General features: G+C 42.7%; 5 protein-coding genes across 6 annotated transcripts; 3 read left to right on the top strand and 2 right to left on the bottom strand.

Annotated features, from left to right (window-relative positions):
- Positions 1-2,009: 2,009 nt before the first annotated feature.
- LOC108130755 (uncharacterized) lies at positions 2,010-2,786 on the top strand. The gene is made up of 2 exons (XM_017249341.3): positions 2,010-2,163; positions 2,222-2,786. Exons 1-2 carry the CDS (start codon positions 2,110-2,112, stop codon positions 2,657-2,659), a joined length of 492 nt encoding a protein of 163 aa, XP_017104830.1. The 5' UTR covers positions 2,010-2,109; the 3' UTR covers positions 2,660-2,786.
- A 1,866-nt stretch (positions 2,787-4,652) lies between these two features.
- LOC108130816 (uncharacterized) lies at positions 4,653-5,235 on the top strand. Its single transcript, XM_017249449.3, has 2 exons — positions 4,653-4,731; positions 4,788-5,235. The coding sequence occupies exons 1-2, from the start codon at positions 4,687-4,689 to the stop codon at positions 5,115-5,117; spliced, it is 375 nt and encodes a 124-aa protein (XP_017104938.2). The 5' UTR covers positions 4,653-4,686; the 3' UTR covers positions 5,118-5,235.
- On the top strand, positions 5,211-5,906 carry LOC108130815 (uncharacterized). The gene has a single exon (XM_017249448.3). The coding sequence runs from the start codon at positions 5,344-5,346 to the stop codon at positions 5,764-5,766; it is 423 nt and encodes a 140-aa protein (XP_017104937.2). The 5' UTR covers positions 5,211-5,343; the 3' UTR covers positions 5,767-5,906.
- Positions 5,907-6,432: 526 nt separating this feature from the next.
- Positions 6,433-8,274, bottom strand: Rh2 (Rhodopsin 2). Its single transcript, XM_017249446.3, has 4 exons — positions 8,176-8,274; positions 6,895-7,811; positions 6,730-6,763; positions 6,433-6,664 (listed from the first exon to the last, which is right to left on the bottom strand). The coding sequence occupies exons 1-4, from the start codon at positions 8,272-8,274 to the stop codon at positions 6,569-6,571; spliced, it is 1,146 nt and encodes a 381-aa protein (XP_017104935.1). The 3' UTR covers positions 6,433-6,568.
- Positions 8,275-8,283: 9 nt separating this feature from the next.
- Positions 8,284-9,783, bottom strand: LOC108130814 (uncharacterized). Of its 2 annotated transcripts, XR_001773621.3 has the most exons (5): positions 9,565-9,783; positions 9,322-9,503; positions 9,093-9,269; positions 8,492-9,038; positions 8,284-8,425 (listed from the first exon to the last, which is right to left on the bottom strand). XR_001773621.3 is itself a non-coding variant. In XM_017249447.3 (4 exons), the coding sequence occupies exons 1-4, from the start codon at positions 9,596-9,598 to the stop codon at positions 8,544-8,546; spliced, it is 888 nt and encodes a 295-aa protein (XP_017104936.2). In that variant the 5' UTR covers positions 9,599-9,783; the 3' UTR covers positions 8,427-8,543. The 2 variants fall into 2 exon arrangements, 1 of the variants encoding a protein (XP_017104936.2); XM_017249447.3 differs by lacking the exon at positions 8,284-8,425 and having other exon boundaries at positions 8,427-9,038.
- Between the last annotated feature and the right edge of the window lie 6,149 nt (positions 9,784-15,932).

Raw genomic sequence — 15,932 nt, 5'->3', positions numbered from 1 at the left:
TTGAAAGTATAATTATATACGTACCATATAGTATAAAATACGAAAGTATAGTATATAATTCCTGAAAGAATCTTACCTTCCAATATTGTAACGGCTCGCAGACTTTCGGCTCGGTTATTGATTCAGATCGCGGTGTTGTGTTTTGAGCTTGCAATTTTGTTTGCAAATGTTTAAAAAAGCTCGAAGGCTCCGACTCGAAGGCATTTTCGACGCAGAAAACTTAACTCAAACTTCAATTAAAATTTCTTAAACTTAATAACTTAACCGCTCGTTCCAGCGGGTTCCACTGCTGGAACCCGCCATAGAAAATTTTTCTTTGTATGAGATGTCCCATCTATGTACTGTATAATCTTTGGTTCGAGTTATGTTTCCGGTTATGTTTTTCGAGTTATGTAAGGCATCGCCGCAGGATGGAAAATTTCGACACTTTTACCAGACTCTATCTTAGGGTAAGTTATTTTTAAGACCCTAAAGAATTTTATCAGATGTCCCCCCTTAAGCCTTAAAATTTAAGGTAACGACGTTGTTAGATCCTTTTTTTAAGGACTTTTAAAAAATGGCTTTTGGCCACAAAAAGTGGTCGGTGGCCCTATAGTGGGACGTAACGGGAATGCAAAGCTGCTTGTCAGCCCTTGAAGAATTAAGTGTGGGAGATTACTCGATGCTTATCTAAAATTCAACACATAATCGATCGAAATACTTATATATAACACATAAAAAATACCTTTTTTTAAAAAGCGATCCATATCGATTTTATTGTTTTTATTAGAACAACCAGGACACAAATATAATTTTTTTTAGCAATGTGAGACGCCAACTATGATGTCTCCATTCAACAACTATTAAAGGTGTCTGCTGCTATCGGTGGTGGCAGCCAATCATCGATAGTATTTTTAGAGAACACAGGGTTTTTCTTACACTTTCTTACCTTTTTTAAATTTAAACAGGAAAATACGAAATTCGTATGAATTTGTATTACCTGATATAAAAATTTCCCGCTAATTTATTTAAAAAAACTAGTGTGACCAGGAATTTTATACCTAGGGGATTCCCTACCTTGGAATGCATTACCTGGTCACACCCAAACATTGGAGGAAATTTTTTACGTTATACATCTTACATTTTACATTTACATTACTCGAGTAGAATTATTATGCTTTCAATTTGAAAGTTTGAAATCGTTAACCGTTTCGACACAGCGTTTTGTGGGCAACTTTAGAAGTTTCATATTTAATCTAGGGAATTAAAAAAATATATTTGTTGACGTGTGTCTAACATATTATAAATATATTATTGACGCGTGTATATATTACTAGAATCAATTTTATTTATATTATTGAGGATTTAAGTTTATTTTAGTAAGAACTTAAATTCTTTGGAAACTTCTTTTTTGGCAAAGAAACAACGCACCTAGTATAATATGTTAAAAATAAAATTTATCTGCAGAAATTTAACCCTAAATTAAATACTTATAAAGTTTATTAACAACTAAAGGAATAAGTTTATCAAATAAATTTAGTTTTAGTTTCTGTAACTTACACTTCTAGTTTCTTAAAAAATATAACAAAGGCCACTGATGTCTTATGGCTTTATAACTTTGTTGGTTAGATTTATATTCGTATTCTTCTTGGATGAATCACACTTCCTTCTGTAATATAAACATGTTTTCGCACGGTTTGAAATCTCCAATCACCATTACTGCACAGTAGCCTAACAAAACAAAGAATTTTATCTGGCAGATGCCAAAGATATTCCACAACCGGAAAGGTCCCCGATAAGATTGTATATATTTTAAAAAGCCCGTGACGTCACTGCATGAAATGGCAACTTTTTCCCAACTACAGGCGAGAACCAGCTTTTTTTTTTTTATGTATATCTATATCTATCTTAGATAGCCCCCGAAGTGGGCTTAGCACCGGTAATTGCCATACAAACAGTGAACAATGTAAATCAGTTCAATCGTGGTTGGGATGCTGAGATAAGGAGACGGCCGTGTGTTTTTAATGGCGTATATAAGTCCCGCACCACAGCGGTTCTGGCAATTAGTCTCGACCAAACCCCAACGACTGAGCTTCCCGCAATCTCAGAGCACAAATCCAAAATCTAACAATGAAATTCGCAATTGTTCTATTGGTAGCCAGCATTGTTTGCGTTAGCAGCCAGGTGAGCCGGAGGAGAATTATTTGTGTAAAAAAGGAAGCTAAATAATCTCATTAAACAGGCTTCACCGTCGGGTGGCATCAACCCGTTCGCCGCTGCCAATCCCTACGCGGCCGCCTTTAATCCCTTCCTGAATGGAGTATTCGGCGGAGCCGGCACCGGAGCCGCAGCTGGTGTTGCTGGCCCAGTGGCACCTGTTCCTCCCTTCGGTGGCGCCTCAATTTCCACCTTCTTCCAGTCGGTGGTGATCCAGCGCGAAGCCGAACGCCTGCTGGCCCAGCCCGACTTCCCCGCCGATCTGTCCGAGCGCGTCCAGGATGTGGTGGCCAACTCTCAGGAGGCCATTGCCAACTGCAACAACGCCACCTTGCCCTGGCTCCAGATCCGCTGTGTGAAGCCCCTGCTGACCAGTGCCAAGAGCCAGCTGAAGACCATCGACGACGAGTGGCAGGCGCGCCTTGCCGCTGCTGCCACCACCGCTGCTCCGGTTGTTGCATAGAAGATTGCTGCACCACCACTTGCCCTCTCCACTTCCTGATCCTGCTGTTTAACATCCGATATTATCTTTGACTAGCTAGCGGCGACCATCGACCAACAGAGATGCAATAAAATTTAAATAAGCTCAATGCAGGAATTCCCTTTTCCTTTGTGTGTGTCCTGGGTGGGAGTGTCCTGACCTACGCCAGGACAGGCTTTGATGTGGCTGGCCGAGCTTTGCATTCCGGCGCTTTATTAAATTTCCCATCGAGAATTACAAATTTTGATGTTGCCTCCTTGACTTGCCCTTGCTTTTCCGGGAGATTTTTGGTGGGTGGCGCAAATACTTGACTGCTCACGTCACCACATAGAATGTGCCAGTTATGGGTTAACAAGATGGCCAAAATAAAAGGCTAGAGCCAGTATTAGTTAGGGTTTTCGAATGTAACTCATAAATAGAATTTGATAAGTTGGAAGGAAAAAACGAGAATGAATTTATAAGATGGTAAGCACTGAATTTCTTATAAAAACATTTTCATAAGACAGAACTTAACTTTCAGCTGTATTTAATAGAAAATAGTATGAGAAAAAGGCTAAAACCGGTCACCACTACCTCCGCATACTTGAGTCGATCTGGGCATCGCAGGAACATGACGCATTTTCCCCAAATATTTGCTCTACGTTTGACTTTGCCCTCCTCCACTTTGGAAGGGTTATGACAGCCCTTTTATTTATCCTCCGATTGGCACTGGCGAATTGTTTCCAGTGCATGATTTGGCTCCCAATTGGCCCTCTGCGAGGGTGGAGACCGCTCAGTGAATTGCAGCGCCAATGTTGATTTATGTGGCAGGGCAGCTTCAATTATCCAACAATGTCCTCCCAACGTCCTGCCATTTCAATTCGATTCGATTCGATTTGATATGGCATTTGCATATGAATCAAATCCGAATGCCAAGCCAGGGCCTCTGGTTATTAAATGGCCTGCCCTGACGAGTCAGAGACTGGCCATAAATGGCGGAGTGCCGGATAAGCCAGCTACTGGCTGTTTGGATTTAAATTCAGATTCAAATATGTAATTAAATGTAAATTTCAAACACACGCACAAGACACACAGTACCCCCGGAGCCTGGAAGGAGAGCAAAGTTGGAGCCACTTAATTGAAATATTTCAAGATTGAAACTTGAGAAACAGTGTTGTCATTATTACAACAACCAGCCGTAGCAGGAGCGCCGCAACTTTGAAAAGTTCCGTTTAGTGTTAGCCGCGAGCCTTTCAAAATACCCCGCCCCTACAGGCCCAACCTAAAACCAACCTCCCCCAAAACTAAAACCAAACTCAGCCACCCCTAAGCCCTGTTTTGGTAATGCAAAAGTTGCGGCATTTGAAATTCACGCAGCAAAAAATGGTACTGCCGAGGCACAAAATAAAATCTCGCCGCATTCGGGCTGCCCAACTAAATATATATGTACATGGGAAGGTGTGTGTATATCCAGTCCAGAATTGGTTGGCCAAAACAAAAAGAGAAAGGCAGTGGGAACGGGGACCGGGAAAGCTCTGAAAGTGCATGTATGTAAATTTGTTTTGGGTTTGCGGCTTTTGTTTTTATGCAAAAGTTGTGAGTGTCCCCCAAAGTAGGCAACACAATTTCTGCGGCTTTTCCCTCTGCCAGAGTTCGTTAGTTCACTCCGTAAAATCGGTTTAAAATCAGTGCAGATCCAAATCGAATGGTGATGAATCACCGCCTGACCTGTTGGTGTTTATCGCCGGTTTGCGTTTAACACCCTATGAGCCACTTGGCTACTGTTGTTTGATCTTCAGGTGCCACTTCCGTTGGGCGCCGATAAGAAAGTTATCTAAATACGCCCAGAATATATGGCTTACAACATAAAACATAATTAGGTTGAGGCTATCGAGCTTTGTTGCATCTCTAGATAACACAGATAATGGAGGCTGTAAACTATATCGGGGTACAAACAAGATAAAGCCCGAGGAGGGCTAAACAAAATCTTCGGAATTGTACTTCAGTCAACGAGTTAAGGCTTTCAGAAAATGTCTGCTTCCACGGTGATCGCATTGTGCCTCTTGGCTGTACTGGTGGGTTTTCAAAATATTATAGTTGGACTAACTCTTAACTCTTGTTTTTCGTCCAGACTGTGTATACCTATGGTCAGAGTTCCCCCACGGATTTGGCCCTCCGATGGGCCCAGGAGGAAGTGAACACCTTTGAACTTATCGCCCGAGAAAAGCTACCTCCAACAAACGCAGCTCAAAGTGAAGCAAATGATTTGGTGGATTCGTTGAAAATGGCAGTTTCGCACTGCAATATTGCACTTCAATCCAGTGGAAACTTGACCCAGCACGAGGCCTGTGTTAAGTCTGTGACAACTTTTGCGAAGTCATCTTTAGGGGAGTTGGCCAGCGAGCATTGGGCCGTTTATGGAGCAAGCTCCGGGGCATCGCGAATCCATTTGTTTTGGTAGATTTTCAAAATTAATGAAATTTATAAGCCATTGGTTTTAGGACAATTTTGTTAATCAAATCGAAGTTGTCATCAGAATAATCAGTTTAAACATTCAAAATAAACTAAATGTTATTATAGTTTGTTTTTCTGTGGGTCGAGTTTAAAAGAATTTAATAGCTTTTTGTGATATTCTGAAGTTTTTTGGAATATAAACCTATTAAAAACACATACACACACTGTATACAATGAGTTGGCTGTCTTTAATTTGTTTTACATCTATTATGCCATTTCTGGTGATTTGGGCCTCACCTCCGCAATGGGACCGCCTGGCGTTGGAAATGGCCGCGGAAAAGAACATTACCACTGAGTGGCGCATCCAGGAGGCATGGAAGGCAACCATTGCATCGGATACACAACTACATGAGTACTACAATGAAATGAAAAACACAGAGAAGGAGAAGGCCGAACGCGTTTTGAGACATGCCTACGATGAGGTGAACAGGTGTGTGTACGAGTTCTACATGGGATGGCCGATGGAGAGGTTCACCGATTGCATGAGGCATGCCACCAGCATTCACCTGACCAGGTTGAAGAACATCCGGAAAGCTACCGACTACTTAGCCAAGCGGGCGGCTAGCGGAGCGAGCAGACTTAAAATCTGGCACTGAATTGGAAGGCTATGGAATTGGCTCCTGGTTTCGGTTTCCCCAATCGCTGGCGGGCGACAAGTCTGTTTTCTTTGTGCCCTCGCCCCTGTACTACTGTGGCCTGTACTACTTTAATTAGACAGTCAACTCGGGACTCGTGAGTGCAGTCTCATCTCTCTGTCTGGGAGGTTGGTGTGGATGCTATAGTGGGTTGGGATAGTGGGCGGCTCCTGCTCAGAGCCAGTCTAGTGCTCATTAGGCAAATGTGCGCCAGTGGGCGGGTTGGGGCACGAACTGTTTCGTAATTATAATCATTAGACGCGAGACAAAACAGGCACAAAGCAAATAGCGACATTAGCTGCGTGGAAATGTGTGTCAATGAAGATGAATCGGGCCGGCGTCCTGGGCCCAGGCACTCTGCCGTGGTAGGGCGCTCCTTGACGAGGCAGAAATGAGCGAGTTTTGAGGCGCTGGCTAATGAGAATTCTTGGTGTGAGTGTCGAAAATATGCAAATTTTCATTTGAAGGTTCAATAGTTTGGCACAGCTTTCATTGCTCATTCGAAGGATTACAGACAGTAGAACAATATTGATTGTGATTTAATTAAACTGAACCTATAGTTATTAAATGAGTATCTTTCTAATCTGCTACCTTTGGGGTTTTTAAAAATAGTTTTTTAAAAATAAATTTTCTTCGAAAACTAAATTTTTGATTTTATTTTTTTTTTTACATTTTTGCATCAATTTATGATGGTTGCACCTCTCGTTTTATTTCGTATTTTTGTGCCTCTTGTAGGCATTGCTTTAGTATTTTGGTTTCTGGCTTAAGCCTTTGATTCTGCCTCAGATGTGGTTTCCGTATCGGAGGCAGGCGCATCCGGTTTGGGCTCATCCGTGTTGCCGCACACACACATGGGACACTGTCAGGACCAAATGAAAATGAAAATGCATATTAAAGTATATAGGGACTCATTCAGGATCTCACCTTTTCCTTCAGCACAAGGCGGTACTTGGGATGGCTGGGTTGGAAGAATGGGAAAATATTTATTTTTGGTAAACTAAACTATGTAATCAATATTCAGGATTTGGATAGCCCATTACTTATATGACATTAAGGTAAAAAATATGAAAACTCGAGACTCGTACTTACCTAATTCCATATACTATAGGATTGTAAACCGCGCTCGTCTTGGCGAAAGTGGCTCCCCAAATAGTAGTCAGAGGCGTAAGGCCGTCGATTTTAAACAATCCAAAGTAGCAGATGACCAGATACGGCGTCCAGGCCATAAACCACAAGGAAATGGTGGTCAAGGCGACCTTGGCCAGTTTTCCCTCGGCGCTTTTGTCGCAGTCCTCAGAGCTGCGCAACGATTTCACATTCATCTTCTTGGCCTGCTCCCTCATGGCCTTTTCGTGGGCGGCCACGGCGGCGATAATGAACCAATATGAATAGCAGATCATAAACAACGGGGTGTAGTAGACGAAAAGCGAGTACGTTATCAGGTAGGATCGCGGGTTCCACTGGCGCGTCATATAGTCGATGCTGCAGGCAGTCAGATTTCCCTCCGGCACGTAGCTACTCCAACCCAGAAGAGGCATTATGGTCCAGAAAACAGCCATCAGCCAGATGAAGAGGATTTTCATAATGGCCAGTTTGATGGTCATGGGTGTGCCGTTGATGCCCTTTACAATCACATTGTATCGATCAAAGGCAATCATGCACATAGACCAGATAGAAACGCATCCAAACAAGGAGCCGCAGGCCGCATAGATGTCACACCACAACGGCCCCAGGACCCAGGTTTCGTAGTAGAAGTTGATGATCATCACCGGGGACTGGGAGGCCATCATGCAGAAATCGGAAAAGGCCAGATTCAGGACCAAAAGATTGGCCGGCGTGCGCAGCGACTTGGTTCCGCCGAAGATGTAAACCACCACTCCGTTGCCGCAGCAGGATATAATCAGGATGCACAGGGTGAACAGGCCGAGGATTTTGCTCATGGTAGGGTCCATCGGGGCGAAGCGACTCCAGTAGGGATTTACCAGGTGTGCCATGTCGGGCAGCACCTGTCGGCAAATTTCAAAAATATGTTTATGTTACACTTTGATTTCAATAATTTTTAATTTCAATTCTAAAAAAACTCATTTAAGAATTTTAGATGGATTTGGGATTATTTGAAATTTATTGTTTAAATAATAATGAGAGTATCCACAGGTCACAGGTGCAGATATAGAATAATCTTAATTATTAATTTATTTAATTTGATTTAAGTCAAACCACACTGAAAATTTTACAAATCCAATGACACAAATGAAATTGTCACCTGAATAAAAATTGTAATTAATAATCGATGGGGAGCTATATGGATTGTGGTTTTCTTGAGGGCTTTTCACGGTCATTGGGTCATTTCACTAGTCTTCAGTAACTCACATTGTCCAGCACGGATCCATTGCCGCCCGACTGGGCCTGAAACCTGGGCCCGGAAAGGGCCAAAGTCAATGGCGTCTCTGGAAAATGAGTGCTCTCCATGCTCAGCTACCGGCAACTCGCCCTGCCGCGACTCGATTGCTCATCGAACTGTGTGGGAACTCGAGAGCCCGACTTGAATGGCCTGCTTTTATAGGCCTTTTCTAAGCCAATTAGACGGGATGGTAAATCAGTAACCGAGACAAGCGGACAGCTGCCAGATAAAAGTCATGTTTATTTTCAACCCACCGATTTACGTTATAATTTGTTTGCGACATACTATGATCGAAGGTCAAGGGCGCTGTGTAGTCAACCAATATGTAACCGAAAGTTCAAAGCGCTGCAAGGAATTTCTGACCGCATTTTTGGCACAACTTTCGCTGCGTACCACGAGGTTGTTGGTTGCAATGAATGGTGTTGTCCATGTTGCTGGTTTTGATGTCGGAACATGCCACCGCTCCAGGCTGGTAGGTCGAGTTTTGGGAGACGTTCGTATACGAGGAGCACGGAGCCACTTGTCCGCCAGAGGACCTCGATTCCGGGGTGACGATGTACGTCCCACTGTCTTTGGTGGTCCCCTTCTTTGCGGCCCGGCTCTCCCGGGATCCCTCATAGTCAGTGGTGTCTCCCGATGTCTTGAGTGCCTTTCCGACGGCGGTCGCCGCTTTTTTGGCATTTGAATCGTTGGGGGCGGCGGCAAAGTAAAGATCATCATTGGAGCTGGGCAGCTCGTACCTAAAAATATCCACCTTTTGGCTGAGAATCAGCTGCTTGCAGCAATCCTTGATCTGGTAATAAGCGGTCCGGAAGTTTCTCAGCTTTCGAGTCTACGGAAGTTTAGCTTAACGGTTGGCTTATTCCCAATTTCGTTTCCAACTTACCGGGGAAAGCGAGTATATCACGGCTGGTTGACCGTTTTTACCGAAAGCACTCAGCATCAATATTTCGCAGTTCTTCTCAAAAGCGCGGTTCACTCCTCCCCAGTATAGCAGTTCCTTGTACACAGCCTCGTCCATGGCCACCACGTAGTCGAAGTAATGAAAGTCGTTCACAGCAAACTGGAAGATAATCTATAGAGACCTCTTCACATGAACTGATCTTTCCACTCACCTGGCGACAGAAGTGATCGGATCGCAGGCCGTGCTCACGCAACGTTTGAAGGCAGCGCTTGTGGGGCTTGCGACCCGTGTTCCAGGTCCTCAGGCCGGCACTGTCAACCTCCCAATAGAGGCTAGTTTTGACCATTAAATTCTGCATAATGGCCTCAGCCATGGGGGAGCTGCATGAATTGCCTATATCAACAAGATTAAAGATTCTTTGAAAACCGCTAAACTCTTTAAATATGTAGCTTACCCATGCACACAAACAGCAGCTTCTTAAAGGACATCGTTTTTACGTTTTTCAGGTATCGGGTTCGATAAGTTACAAGCTTCGAACTATATCTAATAAATAGCAATTTACAAACCTACAATTTTTATAATTTATACACGACGTTTTGCCAGATTTAGTTATATTAGAATGAATTTTTGAAAGTGACCGCACCTTCATGTCCGGACCCGAATGGCTGAGACTACTGAGTTTAAAGTTTAAACTGACTTATCGACCCGGTGGCCTGCTTAGGTTAACTATCGTCAAACCCTCCGCTAGAGTTGCATTAAATGACCATTTCCTTAGATTATCATCTGCACTAATGTACTTTTTACAGCACTCGCTCTGCCCGGCCCACCCACTAGATTGAGGTACCTGGGTGGCGACAAACAATAGGGTTTGGCCCAGGACTTGTTGGCCACGCCCAAGTTGCACCACCTCCTTGGTGCAAGGACCCGTGGGGTAGATAGTGTCACGTGTCTGTCAGGTGGTGGCCACTTCGGTTCACGATCTGAATTCGAAATTAGTCAACAAGTTCAGCGAACTGCCGGCGAGCCAGGACGGTGAATTGAAAGCGCCAAGTGTCTAACCCCATACCCGTAAGCTAAGCGCCTTAGAAACATGCACTTTGAAGAAAATTTTATTTAAATTCAAATCCACTTCCAGCACTTTAAATAGAGTTTGTAAATTCAAAAGAAAAACTATGCATTTTGTTTATTAGAAGTGTTAAAAACATAACACTTCAGTGAATATAACCAGAAAAGGTGTTACTTTGTTTATTGAGATTTGGCCCATAGAGTTCGTTAGAGCTAATCCTTATCAAATGGCTGCTATCAAGCTTTTAATAAAAAATTTTTTTCCTTGTGTAAACATGATTGGCGCAATCCGCTTTTATTCAGATGTCGTGTCATAAAGCTAGGACGACCTGCAAACAATGCAGCTAGAATTCATTTTATTTCAGTCTCAATTAAGCGAGTTCCTGTGTGGACGAGTCCATTTTGAACACTTCAAAGGGTGTATATTGGTTATACCGCCATTTTTTACCTTTCCGTCCATCGGTGGGAACGGGGCGGGCTTGTAACTTGGCCACTGGCAATATCCAATTGGAATTGCATTGAACGACTAAATTGAAAATGCAGCTGAAAAAGCATATTTCACTTATCACTTTTCACACAAAACACACAAGCAAGCGAGCAAAGGCCAAAACAAAGCACTCTGGCCAGGCCAGAGCCAGAGTCAGAGTCAGAGCCAGAGCCGGAGGGACTGAAACAAAAAGCGGGTAAAATGAAATTGTAAGCGCAAAAGTAAAGCACAGCAGCAACAGGAACGGAAGCGACACCAGCAACATGCTGCAGTTGCAGCAACAGCAACAAGTCACTCAGTCACTGGGTGAGTGGGAAATAATATGTGAGCCTGCATCGCCGGTTCGGTAGTGGAGGCGGTGGGTAAAACGAAGGTGGAAAGCGGGTTAGATGCCGGACGGAAGTGTGGCTCTGGCATTGCATTGTTGTTTTAATTAAAAACAAACCTCCCGAGCTGTTGGCCCCGACAAAAACAGAGCGCCAGACAGAAAAAGTACGGCCAAAGTGAGCAACCTGAGAGGCTAAATGGAGGAGGAAGTGTTGAATATTTAGTGCAAAGCATATAGCAGAAATTTCAGAAAAAAAACAACATCCAAATGCAACAACGGCAACGGCAAAAAATGTAACACGAAAACCGCTCACAGGAAGAAAACCCAGAGGATATGTGAACTGTATCCTTTGGCTCGTACATATGTAAGTGTTGCCGCTTATGTCTTCCTTGTTATACCCTTGCAGAGGGTATTATAATTTTGTCCAAAAGTGTGCAACGCAGTGAAGGAGACATCTCCGACCCTATAAAGTATATATATTCTTGATCAGGATCACCTCCTGAGTTGATATGAGCATGTCCGTCTGTCCGTCTGTCCGTCTGTCCGTCTGTCTGTTTCTACGCAAACTAGTCTCTCAGTTTTAAAGCTATCGTCTTGAAACTTTGCACACACCCTTCTTTCCTTTGCACGCAGTATATAAGTCGGAACGGCCGGGATCGGCCGACTATATCCTATAACTGCCATATAACTGATTGATCGGAAATGGTATAACTTTGGTGTTTTTAGAGTTAGAGAGTTCAAATTTGACATGAGAGCTATTTTTGGCAAAATAATACGACATGCCAAATTTCATAAGGATCGGCCGACTATATCCTATAGCTGCCATATAACTCAACGATCGGAAATGACCCAACTTTCGTGTTTTTGAAGATAGAAAGCTGGAATTTAGTACAGACTCTATTTTTGGTTAGTTGATCCAACCTACCAAATTTCATTAGGATCGGCCGACTATATCCTATAGCTGCCATATAACTGAACGATCGGAAATGACCCAACTTTTGTGTTTTTGAAGATAGAAAGCTGGAACTTGGTACAGATTATATTTTGATCCATCCTACCAAATTTAATAAGGATCGGCCAACTATATCCGATGTTTGCGATATATATCCGGTTTTAGCTGCAAGGGTATATAAACTTCGGCTCCGCCCGAAGTTAGCTTTCCTTTCTTGTTTTTATTATACCCTTGCAGAGGGTATTATAATTTTGTCCAAAAGTGTGCAACGCAGTGAAGGAGACATCTCCGACCCTATAAAGTATATATATTCTTGATCAGGATCACCTCCTGAGTTGATATGAGCATGTCCGTCTGTCCGTCTGTCCGTCTGTCCGTCTGTCTGTCTGTCTGTCTGTCCGTTTCTACGCGAACTAGTCTCTCAGTTTTAAAGCTATCGACTTGCAACTTTGCACACACCCTTCTTTCCTTTGCACGCAGTATATAAGTCGGAACGACCGGGATCGGTCGACTATATCCTATAGCTGCCATATAACTGATTGATCGGAAATGGTATAACTTTGGTGTTTTTAGAGTTAGAAAGTTCTAATTTAACATGAGAGCTATTTTTGGCAAAACAATACGACGTGCCAAATTTCATAAGGATCGGCCGACTATATCCTATAGCTGTCATATAACTGAACGATCGGAAATTAGCTTTCCTTTCTTGTTATACCCTTGCAGAGGGTATTATAATTTTGGTCAAAAGTGTGCAACGCAGTGAAGGAGACATCTCAGACCCTATAAAGTATATATATTCTTGATCAGGATCACCTCCTGAGTTGATATGAGCATGTCCGTCTGTCCGTCTGTCCGTCTGTCTGTCCGTCTGTCTGTCCGTCTGTCTGTCCGTCTGTCTGTCCGTCTGTCTGTCCGTCTGTCTGTTTCTACGCAAACTAGTCTCTCAGTTTTAAAGCTATCGTCTTGAAACTTTGCACACACCCTTCTTTCCTTTGCACGCAGTATATAAGTCGGAACGGCCCGGATCGGCCGACTATATCCTATAGCTGCCATATAACTGATTGATCGGAAATGGTATAACTTTGGTGTTTTTAGAGTTAGAGAGTTCAAATTTGACATGAGAGCTATTTTTGGCAAAACATTACGACATGCCAAATTTCATAAGGATCGGCAGACTATATCCTATAGCTGCCATATAACTGATTGATCGGAAATGACCCAACTTTCGTGTTTTTGAAGATAGAAAGCTGGAACTTGGTAAAGATTATATATTTGGTCAGTTGATCCGACCTACCAAATTTCATTAGGATCGGCCGACTATATCCTATAGCTGCCATATAACTGAACGATCGGAAATGGTATTTGGTAGAAATATCAACTTTCGTATTTTTGAAGATAGAAGTTTGGGACTTTTTTTAGATTTTGTATTGTAATAAATTGGATTATATATTCCTATTCTCATAAGGATCGGCCAACTATATCCGATGTTTGCGATATATATCCGGTTTTAACTGCAAGGGTATATTAATATTATACTTCCCTCTCTTTCTTTCAAGCGAACGGTCGTGTTTTTTTGTGCGCACTGCGTTTTTGATAAATATTGGTAAACCGGTGTTTACATACTTTGTGAATTAAATCTTGTGAATCATAACAATCTTAAAGCCTAAACCGTATCGCTTCGCGAGTGCTTTGGTATATTTGGAATCGAATTAATAATTTGTCTAAATTCTATTCCAAGCATAGCTCAGCTCTGCTTCTTCCCCGGCTTATCTATATTTTCTGCATTTCTCTTGTGCACTCTTTCAAAGCTCCCGCTTCGGCTTCTTGTTTGGCACAGTGGTTCAAGGTATTGTGTTTTTTAACTTTTTAAATATTAATTTTTGTCTTATTAAATTAAAAAAAAAAAAATAATAATAATAAACAAAATGGAATTTAAACTGGTCTGTGCCATTAAGTCTTGCAACAAGACGATTTCCACATCCCAGCCTAGTATCCATTGCTGGTTATGTGAAAACGTCGTGCACGCCAAGTGTGCCGGTTTCACTGCATCAGTTTCGGATGCCATTTCCCGTAGGTCTGGGATACATTATTGTTGCGAAAATTGTCGTGCTGTGCAAGGCGAAATGAGGTCGTTCATGAGACAGACCAAAAATGGATTTAAAGAGCTGATCACTGGTTTTCGTAAAATCAATGACCAGCTCTGTGCGCTTGACACTCAATTTAGTGGCCTTCAGCTGCTAAATGAGTCCCCTAAGCGTAAGAAATCCGCTGTTTCTGATCCGCCTCAGCCTGCTCAGCCGACATTAACGCAGCCGCTTATAACTCTGGCCACCCCAAGGGCCTTAACTGAGAAAAATTCGTCAGAATTTCTCAGGGATAATGAGCAATTGTCCGATATGTCCGCCATGGCATCCCTTCAAGTGATGCCACAGGTCCTAGGGAACGAAACCCCCATTAGGGTCACCCAAAAGGGTATTCCACAGTCCGGACCACCGGCACCGACTGATGCTGCAGTTCTTGTACCTGCGACACCAAAACCCTTACAGGTGATTCCTCCATCGAAACATATATTTGTTTCTCGGCTTGCCCCTGATACTTCAGAGATTGATATCTCGGCTTATATCAAAGCCAAAACTAAAGCCGATATAAAGGTGGAGGACATACAAAAATTTAAATACAATTATACAAGGCGCACGTCTTCTTTCAAGATTCGTGTGCCCGCGCTGATGTTCAAGACGATTTGTTCTCCCAGTTTTTGGCCAGAGAATCTTTTCGTCCAAGAACATCAGCCTAGTTCCGTTAAAAAAAAAGTTAATAAACCAGTGGGAGTCAGACTTCCCAATATCGGAACCACTGACCAACCCTCCACCTCTTCTTTGGCCTCTAACCCAAAAAACTAATTTCCTCACTAACTCTTACCTATCAGAATACTAGGGGGCTACGTAGCAAACTCCCCAAGCTATATTCTGATAGTTCTTTCTTTGCATCCCATATAATAGCATTTACAGAAACTTGGTTAAATCCGGAGATCTTTAGCTCCGAAGTTTTTCCAAGTAAGTACACCACTTTTAGACGGGATCGATCTCAGCGAAGAGGAGGTGGAGTCCTCATTTCGGTAGACTCTACTTTTGCTTCTGAAGAGGTGAAATCCCAAGAGTTTGGTGACATAGAATTTATTTGCGTTAAAATCACTATGTCCGTGAAAGCTTTATACATTACATGTTCATATATACCTCCTATGGCTGAACCGCCCACATATTGGCAGCATTTGTCCGCTATTCGATACGTCTCTAATCTTATGACGGATCGTGACCAACTCGTAGCGGTGGGCGACTTTAATATCCCAGAATTAAAGTGGTCCAACGTCGATAACTCACCATCTTTGTCACTTATAACTTACCATGACTTCACCGCGGGCATGTTTGACATGTCCCTAGGTCAGATCAATCATGTTAGAAATTCGCTAGGTCGGCTCTTAGACTTATGTTTTGTATCTGATCCGGATGGTACCGCTCTCTCCAGAGCTTTTCCCCTTTCAACCCCAGAGGATCCATATCACCCCACGCTGGAGGTCTCAATCGAAACCACTCCTGGTATCGATCAGATGTCTCCGAGCGTGGTAAATAAGATTCGCTGTTTCCGTAAAGCTGATTTTCAAAAACTTAATAGCCTTATCGATACATTTGACTGGTCTGATATTCTGGCGTGCACTGATCTTAATGTCACTTTAGAAAAATTTTATTATACTTTAAATACATTTTTTGACTCATGTGTGCCTTGGAAACATCCGTCCGCTTCAACAAATCCTCCTTGGTATACAAGGTCCCTCACTAACCTAAAAAATAAAAAAAATAAGCTTTTACTTAAATATAAAAAAACCTGCAGTAGTGTTGATTTCTCAAGATACCTACTAGCTCGGTCGAATTTTACCGTGCATAACGCTGAATGTTATAGGAATTATATTGACCGCTGCCGGATTCAATTTACTCA

The sequence above is a fragment of the Drosophila bipectinata genome, chromosome 3R (genome assembly GCF_030179905.1).
Source record: "Drosophila bipectinata strain 14024-0381.07 chromosome 3R, DbipHiC1v2, whole genome shotgun sequence".
In the NCBI taxonomy this organism is placed as follows: domain Eukaryota; kingdom Metazoa; phylum Arthropoda; class Insecta; order Diptera; family Drosophilidae; genus Drosophila; species Drosophila bipectinata.
This window is presented reverse-complemented; position numbering and strand designations above follow the sequence as displayed.